Source organism: Sorex araneus, chromosome 2 (genome assembly GCF_027595985.1).
Source record: "Sorex araneus isolate mSorAra2 chromosome 2, mSorAra2.pri, whole genome shotgun sequence".
In the NCBI taxonomy this organism is placed as follows: domain Eukaryota; kingdom Metazoa; phylum Chordata; class Mammalia; order Eulipotyphla; family Soricidae; genus Sorex; species Sorex araneus.
The window spans coordinates 166,961,641-166,988,442 of record NC_073303.1 but is presented as its reverse complement, the minus strand read 5'-3'; the positions used below and the strand labels follow the sequence as shown (position 1 = coordinate 166,988,442).

The 26,802-nt window shown below is 35.2% G+C and overlaps 1 protein-coding gene across 2 annotated transcripts in view; it reads left to right on the top strand.

Moving 5' to 3' along the window:
* Positions 1-26,802, top strand: part of EPHA3 (EPH receptor A3) — a 369,048-nt gene that overhangs the window by 5,487 nt on the left and 336,759 nt on the right. For both annotated transcript variants that reach the window (XM_004607003.2, XM_055127750.1), the window contains exon 2: positions 20,161-20,225. In XM_004607003.2, the coding sequence (XP_004607060.1) occupies positions 20,161-20,225 (65 nt within the window). The remainder of the gene's footprint in view (positions 1-20,160; positions 20,226-26,802) is intronic.

The window sequence follows — 26,802 nt, the reverse complement described above, 5'->3', positions numbered from 1 at the left end:
TAATGATTTGAGAAATAAAATCAATGTTGAGACTTTTACAAAATGCGAAAGTACTTCAAGCCACAAATTAATTTAAGAAGACACCCTTCATAAGGTTCAGAATTTGGGCACACGTGGAGCCCCTTCATTTCACTTTCTGAGTCTGTTAGTTGCCCAGTATCAGGTAGTTCTTGGAACCTGGCAGGAGGTTTTCTCCTGAAAAATCCTGAATGTCAACACAATTTACTTTACTCCTATCAACTTTCTTTTAAGAAAAAAAAAAAGATCTTTGCAAGAGAAAGAAAATAAAGAGTTGATTAAAAAGATGGAGAGGGATAGACATGCAATAAAGCTAATATTCATATATATGAACCGTTACCCAATATACATATACATATGTCGTTTTAAATATTTAGCCAATCAAATTTTATTAAATTCCTAACCCCCTACACACTTTAAAAGTGGGTGGTGAGGAAGTATTACGATTGTTTATTTCTTCTCTCCAAATACAAACTTTAGATTTTCGCCAGAAGAAAATATTTTATCTAGGGAAGTTCTAAGGAGGTAAGCCAAAGAATGCCTCCCCCTTTGGATGTCTGGGCGAGTGCATGTGGAGGATGGATGGAATCAAAACCAGTTCAGCAAATAAAGCCTCCAACTTGGAGTGATGTTATTAAACTAGAAGCCCTGAGTATGGGAACCCCTCCCTCTCTTCATTTTCTAAACCACGTCCTGCTGTTCCAGTCAAAGCAAAGGGTGAAAAATCCACATAATCTAAACCAACATGATGAAGTCAGAATAATTGGCGAAGAAGGAGGTGGGTGGGTGGGGGGGGACAAGTGGCAAGCACTGCACAAACAAACGGTTGTGAATCATCTTAGCTTGGGATCGGAGGGGGCTGGCCGCGGGAGCGGACCACGGTGCTCCGCTCCCCTGGTGTCCCACCGCCCACCTCTGCCAACGCAACGCTAGTTACATTTCAGAAGCGTGCCTGAGGCTAAATTTGAGCCAGACTCTGGACTTTAAGAGCAGCCACAGTGTTGTGGCCACAGCAGAAGAGCCAGTTCTTGGCGGGGGCGGCGCCCCTTCCCACCCCCAGGGCGCCTGCAAGGCGACCTCGGTCGCGCTCTCCAGACCAGGTTTACTGCTGGGGAGGGAAAACCCGATCTTAGCAGTTCACGACTTTCCCTCGACATCCGCTGAAAGGAGAGATGGGGGGGGGGTGGGGGGAAGAGCAGCAAAAGCAGCAGTAGTAGCTCACATCTCCAGGTCCTGGTCCCCCCCAGCCCCAGCTCTCCAGGGGGTTCCTGGTGGCGCAATCACCCCCTCCCTTCCCCCCACCGCTCCAGCGCTAGGAACTCCCGGAGTTTTCAGGGGCTCGGCCAAGTCTCCGCTACTCCCGGTGGCCTTGAGTGGCCGGTGCTGGGCGCTCGGGATCGGTCGGGGTGACCGCTGCTAGAGGGGAGCGGTGGCGCGCCACGTTTCCCTGGAAATTGACTTGGGCAGGGGACTCGCGCGGCGAGAAGCAAACGTGCGCCCTCTGCCTGCTGCCGCCGAGCTGCTGGCGTCCGCCACGCGGGTTCCTGCGGGTCACCTGGGCTCCCGAGCAGGCGATAGATCCTGCCCCGAGAACGTGTGCGACTCACAGCCACCGTCTCGGTGGCGCCCCCAGCCCGCTAAAGTCACCTCCTCCGGCTTGGCATCCACCCCCAAGAGCCGGGGTCTCCTTGCACCCGCATCCCCGGTTGCAGCCGGGGCACAGACGGGAGACTGCAGCTCCACAGAGTTGGGGGGTCTAGGTAGGCGCGCTGGCGTGGGCACACCTGAAACGTCCCATCGTCCTGGGTCTCCCACCGTGCCACCCGTTGGCTTCTTGTTCTTTCAGGATCTCTCTCTCCTTCAGCCTTTCTGACTCTTGAACAAAAAGAGAAATCTGTTTTCAGTTCTCTTTAATGTCACTTTACCAATGCCACCTGTTAAGCTCGTATGAGAGCAATTGTGTGTGTGTGTGTGTGTGTGTGTGTCTGTGTGTGTGTGTGTGTTTTGGGGTGGGGGGCTCCCAAAACTTTGCCACTGAGGACAATCGAAAATTCTCTGCCCCCGTTGTGATAGGCACCGCCTTTATTAAAACAGAATTGTCCCTCTTTTGGTTTGGGCAGAATGAACATAGAATGAACATAGAATGAACACAGAATGAATGGGTCACAGAGGGTTGCTGGGAGCTGGGCTTGCCAAGGTAGGTTAACAGTGGGAAGTTGCTGACTACGCTGAGTTTCAGTGTTTTTAGTTTTTAATAATTAAAACAAAAACTTAATTAAAAGGCTTCTAAGATCAAAGGTGGCCACGGTGCCTTACCTAATCTTGAGGAAACTGCACAAACTTTTGTGAGTTACAAGAACCTCCGATTTAATCATTAAAGTTTTTCTAAGACAGAATTTTGTGTTACAACCGAAAAACCTGAGAAAAATAACTATAATAAAGTGGTAAATAAACCCATTCCTCTTGTCGTTTTATTTTCCCCTTTAATCTGTTTATTTTCTTTTGTAGGCATATGCTTGTGAATTAGAGAGGCATTTTCCTACTCCAGAGAAACTCTGCTTTCTAAACCTTACTCTGTCTTTTGACTTGGCAAAAATAACGTAGAAATGCAGAGTGATAAATTTTACTTCCAAACAGTTTCCAAAAGAGTACTTCAAAGAATACTTTGAAGCTTCAAAGTGTTCAGGCACATAAGTTATGATTATCTGCATAATGGGAAATCCACTAAGAAAACTATTTAAAACTTGTTGTGGACAGAAGAAAGGTGAGGATGTCTGTGATGCCTTTTCTTCACACCTTTTAAACTCTGTCTTCCTTTTCTGGTACTCAAATACTTCCTTCTCTAGTAAGAAAAAAGTCGGCAATAATTCCATACATATTGTGAGGCAACTGTCGATAAAGCTTGAACATGAATTTTAAGGTTTCCTAAAATGAAAATGAAGTGTGAATGAACTATTTGAATTGTCATAAAGGTCACTAATGGGTGAACATATTACACAGTAAAAGTAGACTTTAGTCTCTGTGGAAAATGTCCCTTTTTTAAAAAGATAGTGCAGATTTTACATTAAGGTGAGAAAATAAAATGATTTATCTCCACTTTTATAAAAACAGTTATCCCTTATTTAAATAAAGGCACTGAGAAAAGGTAGCTAAAACACTTTTGAAAGGTAGCAAATTAAATTGGAGCAATTTTACTTTTCATATGGGTATTTCAGCACATATGTTTTGCATTAATTTCTGCAATAAATTCTGTTAACCTGGCAAAGAGCAAAAATAGCATATTGATGACATCAGGCTTCCAAATCAGAAAGCCGCTTTTAGTATCTTGCTTTCTTCACTGTTACATGCAAAAAGAAAAGTTCTCTAATTTGTTATCTTTCCTGTTCCCAATGAAGTATCCTACCGCTCAAACTATTGGCACATTTCCTGTGAGTTAAAGTGAAGGCTTAGCAGCAAACATTCTTTTTCCCTCTCTTTCTAAAGAATCAGTTAACAACTACTTTACTTAGTATTTAAATTTCTATTCCTATTTGGATTTGTGCAACTCTCTTAAGAATAAGTGACATTTATTTCAAAAGTTTTCAAACCAAGTTGACTCTTATTTTAAGACTAAAAAAAAGAGCCAGAACAACCTTGACTGATTACATTACACTATCTCAAAAGGTACTGAAGCAAGAGGAAGTCATGGTTAATTTTATTACTGATAATTCTATGCAATCAATATTTAAATGATTTCATCTTGGAATTTCAGTATAGTCATTCTTTAAGGGAATACTAATTTATCATCTTTCAAATACTAGTTAAAATGATACATGAATCAACATTACAGATCCTGTAATGGATAACAATCCCTCATCCTACAGCCTCATAATAAAAATGCAAAACATTAAAAGTTGCTTTTGAGAAAAATAAAATTGCTTGTTTGCAGTCCATGGAAATTTTTACATCTATATACCTGTGGTTGAATAAAGAAACAAGGATTTCTTTATAGCTAACATATTTACTTTTTAATTTTTAGTCCTAGTTTACAGATTACTAACATAATTCAACAAATAATGTATAGGTTTTAGAAAGATTTTTATTTCATATACTAACAGTCTTCAGACTGGGGAAAAGTTAGACTGGGAATCTGATTTTCAATGGCTTCCATATGGATTATCCAAATAATCCTCTGGGTAAGCAGAATACCAGCTTTAGGGAAGGTCTAGCACTGTGTGTGCCTCCATGCCTGTGTGTCTCCCTGAGTCAGTCTGTGTGATACCAATAGTATTGTTCCCTTATCAAAGTAGGCAAAAACTCTTCACACATTGGGGGGGGGGAGAATTTATGGTGAATTCATTTTGGAATAAGGAAAGTGGAATAGAAGCCTCTGTTTTGCTGAACTATAGTTTGGTAATGAGCAAAATATTGTTAAAATTATTTGTCACTGTCTAATCGTGTGAGGTTTTCCAAGTGCACTCCTGATCATCAATAATGTGCAGGGATGGCAGAAAACTAGACAGATCAGATGAAGCCTTTTCCTTCTAATGTGCCAAAATTGCTTACCAAAGATTTTGCTTTCTATTGGAGTAAAAGGAACTGGCATCACAGAAACTTAACATCAAAATTAGACCAGGTTATTATTCTTTTATCAAACTTGATAACACCATTAAAAAGTACCTATTGACAACTAGTGAAAATGTCTTTAAAAATACAAAAGGGAGCAGCATTTTTCTCCGAGTTTATTTTCACCATCTGATATACTATCCCTAAGTTCAGACTCATTTAGATGAGATAACTCAGAACAGATTATCTCACAGGTTTATTTTGATATTCTTAATATTTGTGAATAAATTATAATGATTGGTAGTGATTTCTTAAAAGTAATTTTGTCATAATTCTAATATTTCTGACTGAACAAGAAAGATAAATATATCCTTACATTGATAGTTTCTCTACATTTTGAGACAGTTATTTGAATAAATATTTGCATATATTTCATAAAGAAATATTTACTTTTGTTTTATAAATTAGTAAATTACTGTTTTAATACCTAAAACATCTCTATATGATCACAACCAGAAAACTAAAAATTTACAAAATTAGTTATATTTGTTTGAATGTCCCTTTCTAAATGAGCCCTTTAGAAAGAATGAATATTTTATTCTATATCTAACTAAATTTTTGGTCAATTAGCTACATTAACCCTAGTAGCTAAAACTTTGAAATAGTAAATTTAAGTTCAAGGGCACAATATCTAAAATTTTAAGTAAGATGAATTCAAAAAAGTTGATAAGAAGTAACTTATTTAATGTAAAGATAATGTGCATTTGTATTTGTTTATTTACCCAAGACTGCATACCTAAGAATTGGTTACATGCTGGAGAATGGAAAAATTGATAGTGGCAAACTTTATGCCCCCTGCCTCAATTGCAATTTAGGGACAGATGACAGCTAAGTAAAAAAATATTTAAATGTATTTAATGTAAGCTACTTATGTTAAGGAAATTAAGCTTTCCCCAAAAACAGAAGAATGAATTTTAAGAGAACGTATAGTTAACTTCCAAAAATAGAATCCCTCAAATATATGAGGTTTTATAAAAGTAAAACTAATATTAATATATAAATTGAAAAAGGAGGAAGAGTACTAAACTATTTCCTTAATTTTATGTTGTGGGAATGATTATAAATCAGACTTTTATCACTACATATCTCCAAAAAACCTTAAAAAATAATTTAAAAGAATACACCAAATATCATGTAAAGCTTTCTATTAATCCTATATTTAAGCTCAATGTACGTTCTATTTTAGTATCTACATGTACAAGTGTGTATGTGTGAGTATAGTATATATTAGAAACACATGTGATTAAATACTGAACAAAAGCCACCCTAAAAAAGAAGTTTTAGAGGTGCTATTAATATTATACCTACACTGCAAATAAAAGAAAGAAATTGAAATTTTCTTTAATTCTAACTTTCCTTCCAATGATAAGTTAAAACCTATTACTCCTACTAATAGTTTAGGACTTTCCATTGAGACCATGTATCTAAGATGGAAGAAACACAACTAGGGGTCCTTCTGTAAACTTAAAAAGTAGAAAGGCATATTTATAACTTAAGAAGCATATTTATATATTTCTATGTCATTATGAATACTGTAATATAATGTAGAATATGACTAAATTAATGATAATTAAAATTTTTGCATAAAATGAAACAACTAATTTTTCTGTGGTAGGTGGATATGCCAAAAAAACAGTAACAATAAGTCTCTCAATGAGAGACGTTACTGGTGCCGGCTCGAAAAAATCAATGAGCAAGGGGATGACAGTGACAGTAACAGTGACAGTGACAGTGACAGGTTTATATATATATACATATATATGTATATATATATATATATACACACACATATATATTATTGTTTGTTGGTTTTACTTTTTGGGTCACACCTGGCAATGCTCAGGCATACTCCCGGCTCTGCACTCAGGAATTACTCGTGGCAGTGCTTAGGACACCATATGGGATGCTGGAGTTAGAACCGGGGTCTGCTGTGTGCAAGGCAAACACCCTACCCACTGTACCCGTACAGGGCTTAGGCCCTACACTAGAGTATTTGTGTTAGTTTGTCTGTTTGTTGGTCATATCCAGCAATGTTCAGGGCTAAATTATGGTATTGTGCTCAGGGATCACTACTGGCTGGGCTCAAGGGACCATATATGTGATGCTGTGGAGAGAATCCAGGTTGGCTGCCTTCAAGGCAAGCAAGCAACCTACCTGCTGAAATATTGCCCCAGCCTAATAGGGTTTCTTTTAAATAAAAAATAAAAAATATCTTTTGTGATAAAAGTAAGAAAATAACTAAAAATTAAACTTAATTTCATCACTATACATTTTTTTCATACTAAATTTGTGGGGCTGGAGCGACAGCACAGGGGGTGGGGCATTTGCCTTGCACACGGCTGACCCTGATTCCGTTCTTCCACCCCTCTCAGAGAGCCTGGCAAGCTACCTAGAGTATCCTGCCCTCACGGTAAGCTACCCATAGCATATTAGATATGCAAAAAACAGTAAAAAAAGTCTCACAATAGAGACATTACTGATGCCCACTGGAGCAAATCGATGAGCAAGGGGATGACAGTGACTGTGGCAGTGAAAGTGACAGTAACTAAAATTGTGGATTCGTACTTCAAGACACTGACAAGCATGCTTTTTGCTTCCTAAAATATAGAGTTGTTTTCTAAGCCAGTCTTCTTACTACATTCCCTTTCACAGCCATCAAACACCGTTGAGAAGAGTGCTGTTGCTTAGGACCTGAGTGTTGACAATCAAGATTTTATATTAATGTGACAACAAGTACCGAGACACTCCAATTTTGTGGTGTGAATTCAACTTTATATGCCAAAGTTTGAGTACTATTTTTAACGAAAAATCATATAACGTCATATTGAATAACATATTTTTTCAATGTTTAAATATCTAATCCTTCCAAAATAGAAACAACAAGAAGGTGTTATGTTATTGCTAGAATGCTTAAAAAGGCAAAAAATATGTTGGAAAATGTATAGAGTTTACATCATCATTAATGTCTTCTTGGTAACTTCTATATTTGGGGAAACATTTCTCTTATCTAAAGGAGTGGTGATATTGATTGACAATGCACAACAAACAGAAACTTGTTATCCTAGAAACTGTTATTAAAGATGAGTTTATTAATGATCTAAATCATCAGTGACAGTAAAACATCATTTCTCAATTATTTAAAATGAATATTTTTATTTTGAACAATACAGTCCTAAATAATATTTAGAGTTGTCTCTCCATGAAAGTATTTATAGAAGTGTAGTTTTTAGTCATCTCTGATTAAATTTTTTAAAATCCTTTGGAAACAACAGAATTTACATTTTATCAAAGTGTCCAACTTTCAAGTATAATTTTAGTCTGTGTTTCTGTTATTTACTTGAACCACTCTAATCATAAGAACACTGACATCTAACTGTGAAACTTGATTTTAAGAAGTTCTCCCTGTGGTTGGCCAAGTTTGATTTGAGACAGTTTCTTAGAATGTCTTCTATAGTTAGGACCTTGATAGAAGTAAACACATATTTATGCCTATGAGGAAAAGCTACTTAAAACAAATAAGTTATTGTTCTACCATAGAGTCTAGATATTTGCCTATATCATATAAATAAATCAGAAAGGTGACTAATTTATGACAAATGTTTATATCAGTTAATGCCAATAAGTGAAACAAAAGTGTTATTTAAAAAATAAATATTTAAAAAATAAGAGGTGGGGCTGGAGCAATAGCACAGCGGGTAGGGCATTTGCCTTGCAAGTAGCCGACCCGGGTTCGATTCCCAGCATCTGATATGGTCCCCTGAGCACCACCAGGAGTAATTCCTGAGTGCAGAGCCAGGAGTAACTCCTGTGCATTGCCGGGTGTGACCCCAAAAGCAAAAATTAAAATAAAATAAAATAAAAAATAAGAGGTAATCCAGATCCACATAATTTTTTTTCCTGAGTCTTCCCAAATAATTTCAGTTGTTAAATTGACAAATGATTAAAAAATGGTACTCTTATGTCAGAGATATACAAACATATTATACCTTAGAGAAAGGCCAATTGGCACAAAATTCACTGATTCTAATTGAATTAATTTAGATTCTAAACTAAGTTTTATAATGGTTAGTTCCTGAAATAAATATTAACTATATGTATTGAAATTTTTTTGGTTTCTGGATGTGTGTAGCTTAGTGGCAGAGTAGTACATGCTGAACATATTTGAGGCTCAAGGGACAATTCTTGGAACCTCAAACATTGTAATTGTGTTTAGGTAGAAATAAATATAAACAGAAATCCCATAAATTCTATGAAACTAAGAATACATAATTACAGTAGATACCAGTTATTTTGAAATATGAAAATGCATCAACAGAACTTTGAGTTTTTGAAATTTTTTCTCCACAAGTTATCCTGATGTGTAGTTTAAAATTAAATACTTAGGTTTGGAGGAGTTCTGTCAAAACATACATTGTGATGTCTTGGATGTCTTGATTAAACTGTATGGTTGACCAAGGTATTACACAGAATACAATGCTGTAAATAAAATTTATCACCTTCTAATTTTTTCCTTTTATCGGTGATATTTAAGTATTTACCATAAGTAGACTAAAGGGTTCTTATAGAGATATGTAACCTAGAAAAGAGCATCTTTTTTTTATCATAATAAAACGTGGCAAAAACAAGCAGTGTAAAGAAATGCCTGTGGGACAATACTGATGGTGTGAACAGTAAAGAAAATGTTATTATTCTTTAATAGAAGCAAGATGTAGTTAAAGGATGGGTTATTTTCTTTTATAGTGGTTTTGTAACTTTTCTAAGTGACTGTAAAGGCACATTATAACTGAAGGTTTAACAAGCAAACATAACTAATTTTGGGGCTGTAAAATTCTTTTGCCATTAAACCTAACTGAAATTATTATTTGATGATTTTCTATAGCTTAATGATTCTATAAAATAAAATGTAGCATTGTTGAAAAGTATATTGAGTAATAAAAATATTCCACTTCAGTAAGAAACTGACATTTAAGTTTAAAATAAACACTGCGTATTTGTAGCACTTAATAGACAGAAAATACACTGTCATTGTCACTGTCATCCCATTGCTCATCAATTTGCTCGAGCGGGTACCAGTAACATCTCCATTGTGAGATTTGTTACTGATTTTGGCATATCGAATATGCCACAGATAGCTTGCTAGGCTCTGCCGAGCAGGTGAGATACTCTTGGTAGCTTGTCGGGCTATCTGAAAGGGGCAGAGGAATTGAAGCCAAGTCGGCCACGTACAAGGAAAATGACCTACCCATTGTGCTGTCACTCCAGCCCAGAATTCTTTTATAATCAAATATTTTAAAATACTAGATCAGTATACTAAAAAGAGCATACATAATAAAAAGAACATATAAAAGAGGAATATTAATTGAAATCTTAATTTTTCAAATAGACAAATAGCCAGTATAAATAAGAACTTTGATATGTTCTTGAAATATCTCAGTCTGTTAATTATTCTCTAGATGTAAAAATCCAGAAATTTATAAGCTCAAATTTTTAATATGTCTTTACTAACTTGAAGTAGTTTTTCAAAATTTTATTTTAAGGATAATGTCTTCTGAAAAAAAAATAATGCATTCTTAGCAGAAAAATAATTTGTATAAATTCTTGCTGAGGCAATTCTTCATGTCATTTTCTATGCAAATCAACATGAGATTAGACACTTGACTGTATCTCTGAATTATGATGGGTGATAGGATAATGAGTAAGATGTCAGAGCATGTTTGTTTTGTTTGGGGACCATATACAGTTGTGCTCCTGGCTTACTCCAGTCTCTGAATTCTGGGATTACTCCTGGTGGAGCCTGGGTTAATTAGGGTACCGATAGTTGAGGTACTGGTAGTTGGGTACTAGTAATTGAACCGTGGTTGACTCATGGCAACCGCTCTACCAACTGTGCTATAAACTTACCCTGGGCATTTTTAATCCACTATCTGATTGAGGGGAAACATGACAGTAAAGTTCAGTGGCAGGAATTTTCCTAGTTTCCATAAGTACTTATAACCACGTAGAGCTAATTTACCACTTTGGTCTTATTCTTTATTCTATTCTACACCCTTCACTCCCATCAGATACCACAGTTCTCTTCTTGATCAACACTTTAGTGCCTGCCTGAAAATGCCACTCAACCTCAATGAGGGTAAATAAGGATTTCCTTACTGTTGCTGAAAAAATCCTTCTACCAATTTACACATATTTTAAATATAAAGTTAATAAAATGAAACAAAGTATGGCTGGAGGTGAAACCCATATTCACATTCATCTTAATTTTATTCAATGAGTTTCAAACACTATGTTGCCCTAAAAACTCCAACTGATATTTCAACTTAATCATAAAACAGTTAAAACATGTCCATTTAAAATAACTAAAGAATATATGTCAGAGTAATTTGAATAGTCAATGTTCTGAAATGACTTAACAAGTGAAAGTATTAGAAAATCATTATTTCAGGAACTAAAATTTGAACATGGACATTAGATATTATTTGTAAATTACTTAGAAAAAAGAGTTATTAAAAATAGTTGTTTTTTTGTTTTTTTGGTTAAAGTTCTGACATTTGAACAGTGGGATTACTTGTAAGGAAATGATTTCTTTTTAAGAGAAAATATCAGTCTACATCTTTTATCTGACATAAGGAAACAGTAATAGGATTATTGCAAAGAAGCTAGCATTAGTAACAAAGCCTAAACCTTGCATGGGGTGTGAGATGAAGTGCCAAGCTACATTTCATTGATGTATCCAGAGAAATTGCTCACAACAGGCCCACTTTTAAATTTTATTAATTTTCTCTACTAGTTTCAATCATTGCAAAAGTCAGATTGCTAGACAGCCAATTACAGATGACTTGATCTTCTGGTTTATATCCTGAAAAGTCCTGCTTTATACAACTTCACTTTAAAGCGGCTGCAATTATCAGATTTTGTTGTTTGTTCACTTATTCCACTGCTCAGATTAACAACAAACAAAAAGCAGACAAAACAAGTACTTTCAAACATGCATGAGGGAGCAGAGAGAGAGAGAGAGAGAGAGAGAGAGAGAGAGAGAGAGAGAGAGAGAGAGAGAGAGAGAAAGGACTGGAGTGTCTTCCTAATGTGTACAGGCCCCTGGCTTATCTTTGGAACTGTATGTACTCAGAATTTCCGGGTATAGTCCTGATAAGCTCCATTCACCATCGTGTGAGGTCCTGGTGACCTCTGAGCACTGGTGCTGTGATTCCGATGACCCTCATCATCTCTAAGCTCAAGTAGCAACACATTGCTGGGCTGGGCCGAAGCATCAGGCCAGGGCAGTTTCCCTGAGCAAATCCAGAAGGAGCTATGGAACTCCCGGAACGCTACTTGGGAGATCTTCAAACCCTACTCATCCCTGCCAAATGCCTTGATGTCATTACTCTATTTTGTTAAGTCAAATACAGAAGGTTGATTTTAAATATAATTTAGAAACCAAAATGGAGCTGTCAACAATGTACTAATTTTACAAAAAAAGCACCTTTATCTGTGTGTTACCTTATAAACTATGTTACCTTTAAATATATTTTTATTTGGTCATTACAGGAATAGCATAAGATAAATAGGTCATATATAATCATAAAGTTATGCTTGATAGACAATAGAAACAGAATGAGTAGTAATGACAATTGTGTTTTTTGCTGAATGAAAGTAAAATTCAATTTTTGAGTAAATGAAATATGTTGAATTAATCTCTCACACATACTTATTTTTAATTGCCAAAATGACTTATCTTTTTGGTTTAGCTAAGCAAATTCCTTTGAGTAGAAACCAAATGCTGATATGATTAGTTTATTACTTTCCCTTCATAATTATCATGGAAAGCTTAAGCATCTTTGGTGCTTGAATCAATTACCCACATTCCAATGCATAATCTACTGAACGGAGACAACATTCAGGGCTCCTTTCCCTAAAACAAATTTTCTCTTGTTACAAATATTGACATTAAGTTCTTAATTTAGCATTACGGGATAACACATAGTCAACATTCAGCACATATTTCATTCTTACAAGCAAAAAATACATTGATATGTTTAAATCCTCAAATAAAATATGATTGATTAAAAAATGGTCAATGAATGTAGCATTCTCAATAATACTATGTAAAGCCTATTATAACTCAGAAAAGTCAACTGATGACTGATCTAATGAAACAATTAGACTAAGGTGCATTTTTATTCAGAATAGAGTAGATAAAATGTTTTGAAGGTGACAATGTATTCTCAGAGTTTCAATTTTCTAGCATTAAATTATCTGAGCTATTATGTGTAACATTAATTGGCAGTGTTTTAAAACTAATTTTTGAGAGATAATTTCAATATAATTAGACATAGTATTAATTCCCAAACTGATTTACTAGGATATAATTGTTCAAAGATAATTGTACTGTGCAAGATCATATAGCAACAGTCTTCGTGTTTTATTTAAATATAATTACTTCTAATTAGAATTTATTAAGAATTTTTCATTACATTAATCTAGTTTAACAAGTGAAGTTTATGGGTTTTCTTTCACAGCAAAATAGAAAATTGAACAGAATTTTATCTCTTTGAACTTATCAGGACATTTCTAATATTTACTCAAAAGGATTACCATTTAATTAGCTAACCAACTATCGCCTTTTAAATTTACATAATAGTTGAGCTGGTGTGGTAGTACAGTGGGTTGGGAGCTTGCCTTGCATGCAGCTGACACAGATTCAATCTCCGTCAACCACGTGTAGTTCTCCAGCCCAGGCTGGAGGCACCCCTGCATGCAGAGTCAGGAGTAAGCCCTGAGAACTGCCAGGTGTGGCTTTAGGGCAAAACCAAACCAAACCATATTTTTCTTTGATTTTTCCTAAAAATTGTGCTTTATCATTTTTATTCAATTTCATTGGTTTACATTAATTTGTAATTTCAGATGTCTAAATATATATTCATTTTTATTTTCACATCTCTAAATGTATATCAGTCTCATCAAACCACAGCATTAGTCCAGCACACTATCAAAATGAGTATCTTTACCTATTCCCTTCACCCTTTCACTTTTGCTTCACAATCAATATGTTTTTCATAATTATATCTGTTGAATTTTTCCAGTTCATATGGCTTAGTTATTTATATATAAATTAAAACAACTGGTAACTTGTATTTACTTTTTGATTTATTACAATTAGTGTGGGCTGGAGCCATAGCACAACGTTTGGGCGTTCGCCTTTCACGCGGCCGACCTGTGTTCAATTCCTCCACCCCTCTCGGAGAGCCCGGCAAGCTACTGAGAGTATGGAGCCCGCACGGCAGAGCCTGGCAAGCTACCCATGCATATTGGATATGCCAAAAACAGTAACAATAAGTCTCTCAATGAGAGACGTTACTGGTGCCCGCTTGAACAAATGGATGAGCACCGGGATGACAGTGACAGTGACAATTTGTGTACACACCTTAAGTTCTATCCACAAGGCTTCAACTTTTTGTTTTGTTTTGCTAGTTTTGGGTCAAACCCACAGTGCTTGGGCCTACTCTTAGCTTTGTGCTCAGTTACCACTCCTGGTTTCAGGAACTTCATTTGGTACTAGGCTAACACATGCAAGGAAGGCAATCTGATTTTTAATAGCCGAGCAGTATTCCTTTCAATATACTTACCTCTGGATCTTTACCTATTTCTAATTTCTGTCTTGAATTACTCCTGGCAGTGGTTTGGGACCATAAAGTAATCCAGATATCTCACCCTAGTCAGGTCTGTGTAATACAAGCATCTTACCTACCATCTTTCTAGCCCCATTGTCTTTTTATTTTTATTATCATTATTATCTTTTATTTTAAATAGCTCACATCACAGTTAGAGAAATAATATAGCAGGTAGAGCACTTGCCTTGCATGTAGCCAACCCAGGTTAGATTTTTGGCACCACATATGGTCCCCTGAATCCCACCAGGATTCTCCTGAACAAAAAGCCAGAAGTAATCTAAGAGCACTACTAAATATGGCTCAAAAAAGAAACAAAAAATCAATTTAATAAATAGCTCACTTCAGCCTTTCATTGTATGCATTTCCTTTATGCATAATGTAGGTAAATCCATTAATTGATACATCTTCTCTGTATCTTTAGTTGTCTGAACAGTGAGTTCTGACAACTAACATTTAGAAGGATTATTGATATTTGAGTTTTGTTTTTGTCATTATTTTCTTTTAAATTTTAATTCAAGAACATTCCTAGACTCTGGGGATCTGGGCCATACCTGTTGAAGAAAATTTAAGACCTCACATGTAAAATTTATTTTCTTTACCACTTTGAGTCACATCATCAGTTTCCTATCATTTTCTTCGATTGTTTTTTATTTGCGGTACTTCTTTTCCTTATAATTTTTTCATTTACAGTTTTTTTTTTCCTACATGGGCTGCAGTGATAGCACAGTGGCAGGGCGTTTGCCTTGCACACGGCCGACCCGGGTTCAATTCCTCCAGTCCTCTCAGAGATCCCGGCAAGCTACCGAGAGTATCTCACCCTCACAGCAGAACCTGGCAAGCTACCTGTAGTGTATTTGATATGCCAAACACAGTAACAAGTCTCACGATGGAGACGTTACTGGTGCCCGCTCAAACAAATCAATGAGCAACAGAATGACAGTGATATTTCCTGCACAGAATACCAATTACTTTGATTATATTTTTTAAGTGACCCTGCTCCAGATTCTAGTTATTTTGTTCCCATGAAGGTTGAATCAATTCATCCCTATCTAAGATTCTGTTTTTTTGTGTGCTGGTATTAACTTATTGTGCTTATACTAAACAAATTCTACTAGATTTCCCCCCCCCCTTCCTTGATATTTTGCTCTTAGCTCATTTTATTTAGATGTTTCACACACACATATTTTTAACAGCATACTTATGGTTTTATGTCATTTTACTTTTTCTATGAAAGAAAACATTTTAAAGGCTTTCTTGTAGTGAAAGATTGGCAGTGATATCACATAAAACTTACTAACTGGAAAAATCTTATTCTCCATCATACTTAAATTTACTTGGTTGTTCCTCATTCTTTCCCATTGTTATTAGTGTCATCATTAATGCAGTCACTAGAGGTTGCACACTCTGTTGTGGTATTTGCAAGCATTCAGACATTTTATTGTGCCTCAGACATATTTGGTTGCAATATACAAGAGATCACAAACTTCAATTCCATGGATCCTGAAGAGAAGTGACATAAGCACTTCACTCATCATGTAGGACAGTGTTTCAGATTAAACTTGTTATCTATACTTGCAGAGCAGATGCTCTACCATGAGTTGTGTAGGGGCCTTTCTTTCATATCTGGATGCTAACTTTGTAGCGTTTTCTTTACTAGAATTTTTTTTTTAATTTTCTCTTTATTATTGTGAATTTATTATCCACTTCTCTTAGTCTATAGTGGAATATGATGATGGTCTGATTCGGTATTTTTGTATGTTCCATAGCTTCCCCTCCTCAAATTTAAATAGATTTTTGTAATTTGACTTTTGACAATTTAACAGTAGAGTGTTTTGCATTTGGAGATTTGGTGTTTGCTTTGCATCTGCTTATCCTTATTAGCTTGTTCTTTAAGTCTGGGGGGGTTCTCAGTTATTTTTCCTTAATGAGTATTTTGTTTTGTTCTTACTTCCTGCTATACATACTATCTCTATGTTTCCTATTCTAATTAATCATTTTATCTCTCAAGGGGTTTATTATTTTTTTTCTAAATATCTTATTTGATTCCTTATTAAAATTTTTCTTTTCAAAATTCTCTCTCCTGTCTTATAGAGCTTGTTTTTTATGTTTTCCAGAGTTTTTTATTATATCAATTGAGCTATTGGTATCCAAAGTCTTTATTAAGAATTTCTCTAAACTTATTTTGTTGATGAAGAAACTTCTGCTTCAGGTCATTGCTTATCTTGAAGTGTGGAAATCTTGCAATTTGGTCTAGTCTCATTTGTTTATCTTTGCTTCCATTTGCCATTTGCTTGGCCCCTGGAACTGAATCATTGTTAATGTCTCTAAATTCAGCATCTTGATGCTGTTCTCAATATAATTTGTGAATACAGGTATGAATACAGGTCTTTAAATCAGTTTACATTAACTTTTGTGCATGGTGCAAGAAATAGGTCTGAATTCATTTTTTTTTCTTTACCTTTGACTGACCAGTCTTAAAACCACCATTTACTGAAGAGGGCTTTCCGTGCTCCACTTCATACTCTTTATTCCTTTGTTGAAGATTAACTGTCTCTATTCCAGAGGATCTGTCTCCGGTTCATACATTCTATTTCATGGATCTGACTGTCTTTATTCCAGTGCCACACTCTCTTTATTAACTTCATAGTATAAATTTTATTAACATAATAGTATAATTTTAAATTGTAGAAATATAAGGGCAGAGAGTCTCTTGCCCAAATGCCTGGCTGTCTTCCCTGGGCCCCTCAGAGTGGGTGGGCTCCAGCTTCACTCCCCGCCCTGAGTAGAGCACTCTCAGACAAAGACCTCTGGAGCCTAGCCACAGCCATACTCAAGGCCCTCTCCACACGTTTGGAGGAGCTTCATGCATGAAGGTACCGGCAGAGGAACCCAGGTGTGCGAGACCCGGGGCTGAGACCTCCAAGCCTGCTCGGATCGGGACTAGGCCTCTTCCGCCCAGATTCCCCATTCTCCAGTAGCTAGGCGGTCATACCCAGGGACTGCCCCTGGTGCCATGTAATCCCACCAATGGCCAACATCCAGAGACTATAAAACCAAACTCTAGGAAGCACGACATCTTATAGCCTACTTCTCCCTCTGCGAGAATCTGGCAAGCTACCGAGAGTTTCCTGCCCACATGGGAGAGCCTCGAAAACTCCCCATGGTGTTTTCATTTGCCAAAACCAGTAACAATGATGGGTCTCATTTCCCTGACCCTGAAAGAGCCTCCAATGCAGCATCGTTGGGTAGGATGAGTAAAGAGAGGCTTCTAAAATCTCAGAACTAGGATGAATGGAGACATTACTGAGACTGCTCCAGAAATTCGACAATCAACAGGAGGAGGATGATGATGATGATGATGAGAAATATTAGACTCCTATCTTGTTTTGTTCTAGAATTTCTTGATTCTTTGGAGGGTTTAATTACTACATATATATTTATACAGCACTTGGTCTGTCTTTAAATATTGGAGTGGGTATTTTTATAGATTAGCTAGCATTTACTTGTGTCCTTAAATTTTTTCTTGTAGTAGTGATTTATAGTTTTCTTTCTGTAAATCTCACATTTTTGTTAAACTTATTCCCCTGGACTTGAATTTTTGAGGTGCAGTAAAACTTCTAAAAGTTTCTATCTTTTCTCTTTCATTGTTTGCATATAGATATGCCATGAATTTTTCATATTGATTTTGGAGCTGCCACTTTACTATATATATTTATTGTTTCTAGATATTATTTTGGTAGGAGACTTTAGGGTTTTCTAATATAGTATCTGAAAATAGTGATAGTTTGACTTATTTGAAAACCTGAATGAATTTAATAATTCTTTCTTAAGAGTTGCTATGGCAAAAATTTCCAGTACCACATGGAATGATACTAGTGAGAGTGGTTAACCTTTTCATGTGTCTGATCTTAGAGGAAAGGCTTTCAATTATCGACCATTGAGTATATAGTGTTGCTTTTTTTTCCCGCCATTGAGTATGGTGTTGAGTGTGATGTGTATGTGGTTAATGACTTTAACTGTATTGAAGAAATTTTCCTCTATCTCCATTTTATTGCAAGTCTTTATCATGAACATGTATTGGATCTTATCAAATGATTTTTTTCTACATCCATTGCTATTGTCATGTGACCATTATTTTTTCTTATATTGATATGGTGTGTTATGTTCATTGAGTTGCATATAATAAGACTCCCTGAATCTCTAGGATATATTGTTCATAGTGCATGATATTTTTGACACATTTTTTGATTTGGTTAGATAGCATTTTATTTAAGATCTTTACATCTATATCCATCAACCATAGGTCTACAGTTCTTTTTTTTTTTTATCTTAAGTAGTGTCTTGGTCTGATTTTGGTATCAAGGTATTGTTTTGCAGCAAAGAAATTGTTTCAGTGTTCTTATATCTTTGACTTATTTGAAGAGTTTGAAAAGGATTGATTCTATTATAATTGTTATTTCAAACGAAGTCTTAGATTACCCACTTACATACTACAGAAACTTTTTTCTTTTAGTAACTAACAGCTGCATGGACTTAGCTCTGATAACTCAAAAGGAAAGAGCTGCCACTGCCATGTTATTATTGCTAAATCACTGATACTTTTTGTATATCAATAGCTTTCTACCCTGGCCCGATATGTGGATCCTCCTACAACAGAAACTCAGTTCTGATTGTGGGCTGGAAACTTTTAAAATCTTGAAGTCTAAGCACATTTCTTATTTTAATAACAATGAACTGTCTCCACTAGCTAATGTGTTGGACTTGTTTTGTGGCCATAATTTATGGTGGCTCTAAAGGCTCAACAAGGATGGTGTTGGGAGCAGGTTCTATGGCTGCCAATCTACATGTACCAAATTTGTTGAGGTTCAGAATTTAGTTGCTGTAGCCAGTTTTCAACAGTCAAATGAATTGTTCCTTTCTTAATGGGGATTTCACTATGGTCCTAAACATTGATTACATCCAAAGTCCTGACATTCCCCAAACTTTTCTAAAAGTTATGCCAAATACTGGTTCTGAAATTCTTTATTTTGAGTGCACATTAGCTGTGCTCTGACTTATAGCCTTTTTAGTCAATCCCACAGATTTGGGGGCAAAGTTCTTTAAAAATGAAAGTATATTTGGGTAGATTATTTGTTCTCCAGTAAAAACAATGGTGGAGGAATATAGTTGATAACTGATTACATTAAGGAAATCCTTGCTGTGTTATATTCTCTGTGTAACCCTTGTATTTAAACATTATGTTATACATATATAGACAAGTATATAGACATATATAGACACAGTATGCGAAAATACACATAAAAGGTGTTTAGTATTTACGATATGTAATATAAAATTATCAATATGTACAATCTGAATGATGTTTCATGAACTTGTATGCTAATATATTATGTTGATAATCTCAGAAATTATTTTTATACTGTTAATTATTTTGACTTGGATTATTTCTTAAACTTGTAATTATTATGTCAAAATTATACCCAATATATTGAATATTAACTGCCCTTCACAAGTAGGCATAAGAGGTTAAAACTGAAAATCTGACAGTCAGTGGATAAGACACTTGCTTTGCATTTGGTGGACATACGTTTGACCCCTGGCACTGTATAGGATCCCTATAACACATCTAAGAGGAAGTCCTGAGCACAGCTGTGTGTGAGCCAAAAATAAAAGTAAAACAAAGGGAGAAATTTTTTTCTTCATCTTCTTTGTTAATTTTTCTTCTATGATTTTGCAAATTATAATAAAATGAACAATCATATTCTTAGTATGCTATATTGTCAACAACAGCAGATAGCATTATATTGACAGAAGCAAATAGAAAGACTGGCTTTTTTAACTATGTATTTATATTTTTGTTTTATTTCAGTCAATCTACTAGATTCCAAGACAATTCAAGGGGAACTAGGCTGGATCTCTTATCCATCACATGGGGTGAGTTCAGTAAAATATGAAAATGATTCTCACTATCATTTCTCTTAACAGAGATTGGTCTTAACAAGTATGCTTAGTAAGAAAACTCCTGTAATTATGGTGCTTTTATTTTTTGAAGTTTATTGAATATGTGGATTAGCAATTCCAACATGTGTGGTGAATAAAGCTGTTGATAGTTTTGATATTTTTATGAATTAAAAATTACTTGGACTAATGAATCCGCGTCATAATTTATTGGGATCCATAAAGATTATCAAGTGTGCTACTTTGAAATTTTATGCTATGTGATAGAATATGTTAAAGAAAAACACCCCAATTTTTAAACTCTTATAGGAAGTATTTATTTGGAAATAGTATGCCCTAAAATTGTAGCTTTAAAACCAACTTCAGTTACTATTTTAAGGTAACCTCAGTTACTTTAAAAGCAACCTCAGTTACTATTACTTTTAAAGTAGAATGTGTATTTGTCAATAGTCAAATCTATAGTATTTGTCAATATATTTAGGAATACTAGTTCCCAAATCACTATATAAGATGCCTACAACTTTCATTTATCAGTTTACAATTGTGGAATGTTTTAAGAATATATCTTTCTGCCTTTACATTGTAAATTTTTATGATTTTTAGTGATTTGCTAAACTAAAGACAGATCATTAAAGTGTTTGACATTTGTAGTGAGCCAAATTTTTATGATTATATTTTTGTGTAAGAAAAGTTTACTTTTTATTGATTTCTTTTTCTGAAAGTAAAGGTCATACATTTGAGAAATGGCTCTTATATAATTGTGTAGTAAACGCATAATTATATTTTGGTATTCATGTATAAATTATAGAAAATGCAAAGTTTTACTTTGAAATATTTATCATAGGAACACTTTTCTCCTTTCCACACTAGTTCTTTAAAAGAAATTATAATTATGTCCTAATAGTATTGGTGCTTACGTATTGAATTCTTGTGCCTAAAGATACGAATTTTTTATGATACTACCAACTTCCTCTTCACCAAGAGATGTTTTACATCATGGATACTTCATCTATCTGTCATCTTTGTATCTGTTTCTCTTCCTGGTACACCTTGACATTGACACAATGCCAAAATCTATCACATAATCAGGACTTAGTTGCCTTGGACAGGAGAATACGAAGTAAGCCAGGATTTGGTTTTCCCATAGGTGTAAAATGAATCAAATGATTAGAATGAAAGCACACTCTGGGCCATTACAATGAGGGAGTAGAAACTCAGGAATATGCTGGAAAACACATTAAAAATTACTCATCCCAAAGTTAAAACTGACTTTAACTTTGAGGTTTAAATTTTGAACTTTTCACTACTTCAATACCAAAGAAACTCATTCAAATGTTACCAATACAGATTTATGTGTATTTTAAGAAAAATAAATTAACTTGCATATCAAAGAAGCATTCTATCTAATATTTTTCTTTTAAGAAGGCATGTAACATTGTTGCAAATTTTTGCATAATTATTGCAAATTTTGCAAAAATATTTTTTATTAAGTTTTTATTTAAAAAACTTAACTTGCTAATTACATAGATGTCTTGATAAAACAAAATTGGCTCTTCTGCTTCCATAGATATGCTTTTTTAGGGACCAAGTTCATTCAGAAACATGTCACTCAACCTACAGTGTGAGTGAGAAACCTTCACTTATTAGAGACACACTCGCAGTTTCTTCTCTAGATTTTCTAAATCAAAATCTCCATGTTAACACTGTCCCCATGTAATTCTTACACACATTGCAATAAAGAAACACTTCTCAGGGCTATTTACCTGTTCACTTTTCCCATCTTTTAATCCATTTCCTACATCATTGTTTTTCTAGGAATCTCTTATGATTTCCTCAGTGAACATTTGTCAGCTTCTCTTTGGCTCACTGCTGCCTGAGAGCTGATGTAAGCATTTGAGCTTCCTCTCCATTTCTTTCCTAGTGGATCTTTTTGCAGCTGTGACTTCCCTCTTTCTAACGTGTTAAATAGGTTAAAACATCTGGCCATGCCTTGCAAGTTCCTAATTAAAACTTGCACTGAGGGGGAAAAAAATCTCTTCAACATGTCATGTCATTTAGGTGACTAAAAACATCCTAAAAGTAACATAAAAAATGATCAAATATGTGAATAATTGTCTGTAGTGATTTGTAATGAATTTTTTCTCTCAAAATTTCCCCTATAGTAATCATAACTCCATGAAGAAGAAATAAGAAGCATTAATATTTATAGTTAGATTCTTAGTCATTTTGTTAAATAAAATAAAATGCCATAGTAAAATAATGACATTTTAAATTTATATTTGACTTAACATTTTTTGCTAGCAAAATTATTTGTGCATTTTATATTTTATTGACATATTTACATATTCAATATGATAAGAATTGACTAATTTTGTTTTATCTTTCAATGGGAAGTTGATAGTGAAAATAATGTTGTTATATTACTCATTGCAAATAATTCTATTAAGAAATGGCAAAATTTGGGGCTGGAGCAATAGCACAGAGGGGAGGGCATTTGCCTTGCACGCAGCCAACCTGGGTTCCATTCCCAGTATCCCATATGGTCCCCCAAGCACCACCAGGAGTAATTCCTGAGTGCATGAGTCAGGAGTAACCCCTGTGCACCGACAGGTGTTACCCAAAAAGCAAAAATATTGGCAAAATTAGGATCAGAATTGATGGAGAACAGAGGGTGCTATATTCCCATTGGGCTTCACTGGCACGTGACAGAGATAAATGGAGACATTACTGGCTCCCATTCAAGCAAATCGAAGATCAAGGGGATGACAAGTGACAAGTGACATATTCCTTGCATGAAGTAGACCATAGTTTGATCATCAGTACCACTTAGTGGTGCTCTCAGTATAATGAGAGACAGCCCTGGAGACACATGAGCACAACTTCAGTGCCCAAGTTACCTTCTCAAGTCCTTGCACTGAACTGCTGTAGCCTTGGTAGAGAGTCTCTGGCTAGACCTCCCAGGTCCCCTGAGCACTGCTTGAGAAGACACTCCATTTCCCCGCTCCCTCCCCTCCCCCAAGAAAAAGAGTAAGATGGGAAACAACTTTAAAGTTTTCTTTTTTTCTTTCTGTTTTTTCATCACTTTGCTAAAACTCATCAATTTTATTTTTTAATTGAATCACTCCTGCGATGCAGTTACAAAGTTGTTCATGATTGCGTTTCTTATAAGGTTGCAATACCTGTTCCTTCATCAGTGTGCATTTCCTACCACCAAAGCCCCCAGTTTCCCTTCTGCCCCCAACACACCCTGCTCTCCACCCCCCATCCCCTTGTCTGCTTCTATGACAGGCACTTTTCTTCTTCTCTCTCTCTCTTTCTCTCTCTCTCTCTCTCTCTCTCTCTCTCTCTCTTTCTCTCTCTCCTCTCTCTCTCCTTTTGTCACTATGGCTTACAACACCAGTACTGAAAGGTTATCATGTATATATATACCTTTACCTACTTTCAACATTCAGTATTTGTCTAGAGTGATAGTTTTCAACTATCACTGTCATGCTGGTCCTTCTCTATCCTAACATCAGTCTGTCCTCCCATCCCCATTAATTAAAAAGACTGAGAAATAGAAGCACATATTTATGTGGGCCAGCTAAAATATTATTATAAACTTTAGAGAAAGAAAATATAATGATGGAGTACAATATTGGATCACTACAAATCTGGTTTACATCACTGTCACTGTCACTGTCATCTCGTTGCTCATCGATTTGCTCAAGTGGGCACTAGTAATGTCTCCATTGTGAGACTTGTTACTGTTTTGGGCATATCGATTATGCCATGGGTAGCTTGCCAGGCTCTGCCATATGGGTGTATGGGTGAGATACTCTTGGTAGCTTTCCAGGCTCTCCGAGAGGGGTAGAGGAATTGAACTCGGGTTGGCCACGTGAAAGGCAAACGCTCTACCTGCTGTGCTATAGCTCCAGCCACCTTGGTTTATATATGCTTAATTTTTCTGTTGTTGAGAGAACTGAAATTGTAACTCTCTTAGCATTTAAGATATATAATATTTCAATTATACAATGTGGTGTATATAACAATAGCCATAATGACATGATTATTTAGGTCTTACTTAGTTCTTTAAATCCTGTATCTAATACTGTGAACTCTCACCAAACTTTCTAATTCACCCATTCTCAGCCTTTGGCATTCGTTGCTTTACTCTCTGTAGGACCCTACTTTTGACAACTGATCTTATTTTTAGATTGCTCGTATAAGTGATACCAGACAGTATTGATTTTTTTCAATATGACATTTCGCTTAGCAAAATGACCTTAAAATCCATCTATGTTGCTGTAAATGACATGTAAATTGCCACTGTGATTTAGAATAAATGTCTGAAGATGATAGAGGGGAAAGAGACTTGTGTTCTTTACATTGACCCTAGGATATTCGTCAATCTCTAGATTTATTGTTGCCTGTCATAACTGTGACTGAGAGATACTTCTGGCCACTAATTAAAAAGGTTATGACTATTTGTTTTAGTAAAACTCTTGAGGCAAGCTAGTCACTGACAATATATATCGAATGATTTGATACATAAGAATAGTACACAGATGGAGAAACTCTTGTATGGTCACCAATAAGATCCTTTGGGATTCTCTACACTGTATTCCTAAATATTCTTCTGTCAAATAGACAAATGAATGGCTACATTATAGAATTTAGTTTATTATAATAATAGATGGAATATTCTGCACATGTGAAGCTCAGTATGTCTCTCCTAGATAGAGTGATGAGCTCTATCAAAGTGAGTAAGTTACATCCACAATTTCAAAGATCATCTTTGGGTAGAGCACAGAACATATGAGAGAATAATGGGGAGGTTACGGTGGTCATCAAAGTTTACACTGTCCGAAGGTTTTTATTGATTTAAATTAGCTTAATTACATATTTTCTATTGAAATGAGATAATAGCATTATGTCTGCCAGGTTCAGTGAAGGTGATACCCTTAAAGGAGAGACTTCATCATTTTTCATAGGTGACATCCATTCTTCCTTCAAAGTACATATTTTGAGATGGTCTCCCTACAGTTACAAATCAGAGTCTTTTCTTTACATATGCTTATGTTGAGTAATTGATTTATTGATTGATTATTAATGTTTGTATACCAACTAAACTAGCTTTATTATCTATGTAGGATCTAGAGAGATAGATTTGTAAATGAGAAGTAGGATCAAGGGAGATAGACTTGTAATATCAAATCAATTAGAGAAACTCAAGAAGAGAAAAAGGATAGCATATAGAAAAAAAACCCAGTCTGAGATGAGTTCTATTATTGCAATGAGTTCACTGATACTTGTGGATTACAAAAAAGACATCTCAAAATTAACAGTAGAGAAACTTTAGTTTTTACAAACATTGATTTAATTTTATCAAGAATTTCCCCCAATGACTTTACTTGTTGGTGCCTTAACAGTGATTCACTCAACTATAAAACACTCTTTCCATAAATAGAGCCCATATTAGTTGTCTACTCAAAATTATTCTCAGAGAACATCAAAATTCCTCAGGTTTTCACCCTCCCACATATTTCCGAAAAAAGGCTTTTCTGCTAGTCTGGGATTGAAAGATGTTTTATTCTAGAAATAATCATGGTAATCTTGCTCATTTGCAAATGACTGATTTATGTAACAACTATGTAAAACCAATAAGATTGGAGCAGAATTCCAATGACTCCTGAAAAGGGTTTCCTTTTGACAAGAAGGTAGGGAGGGATCCTGAACCCCATACAAGCTCAGTGTCTATTTCTAGAGAAGTTTTACTCCCCTCATGACCGAAAGTTTGAACCCAGTGAATATGAGTGAAAAAGGACTTGAAACCCTAATACTTCTGAGTCACTGCTTTATATGAAACTTCCCTTAACTTCTGTAGGTTATTCTTAGTATTCTTTATCTTTCGAAATGAAAGGCATCCTATAGAATACAGTTTAATCTTCCAGTCAGATATTCAAATTTCTAGATAAAGTATATGATAATATAAAATTACTATCTAAATATTATTTGTCACATACTTTCTTTGATTTATAATGTTGTGAAATATAATAGTAAAATTACTAAATTTGAAGAAAAACATCGTTTGGAAACAGGATGACGTTCATATTTGAATGCTGAACATACAATATATTATTATAGTGTGTGAAATCAAGTTTTATTTACTTTTATTACAAGAAAAGTGATTGTACTGTCTATGTCATAGAACTTTAGAGATAAAAATTTTGAATAAATATTTGTCATCTATCTCATCTGATATTGTATGCAAAACATGTACAAAGTATTATTCTATAATATGCTAACTTTTGAAATTTTTGTGTTCAAACCAAAAATCCATTGCTAAATTTGCACTTAAATTTTGGTTTGGATTACTACAAGGAAAATAGTTAATATAGACTGAGGTGACTGTCAGCAAATGGGTCTTTACAATTCAGAACCCAAGACACTGTCTTTGTTAATTCTATGCAGTTGAGAATTTGTATATTATTGTATATCTTTGCCTATGGCATGTTCGATATGACAAAAACAGTAACAAGTCTCACAATGGAGATGTTACTGGTGCCCGCTC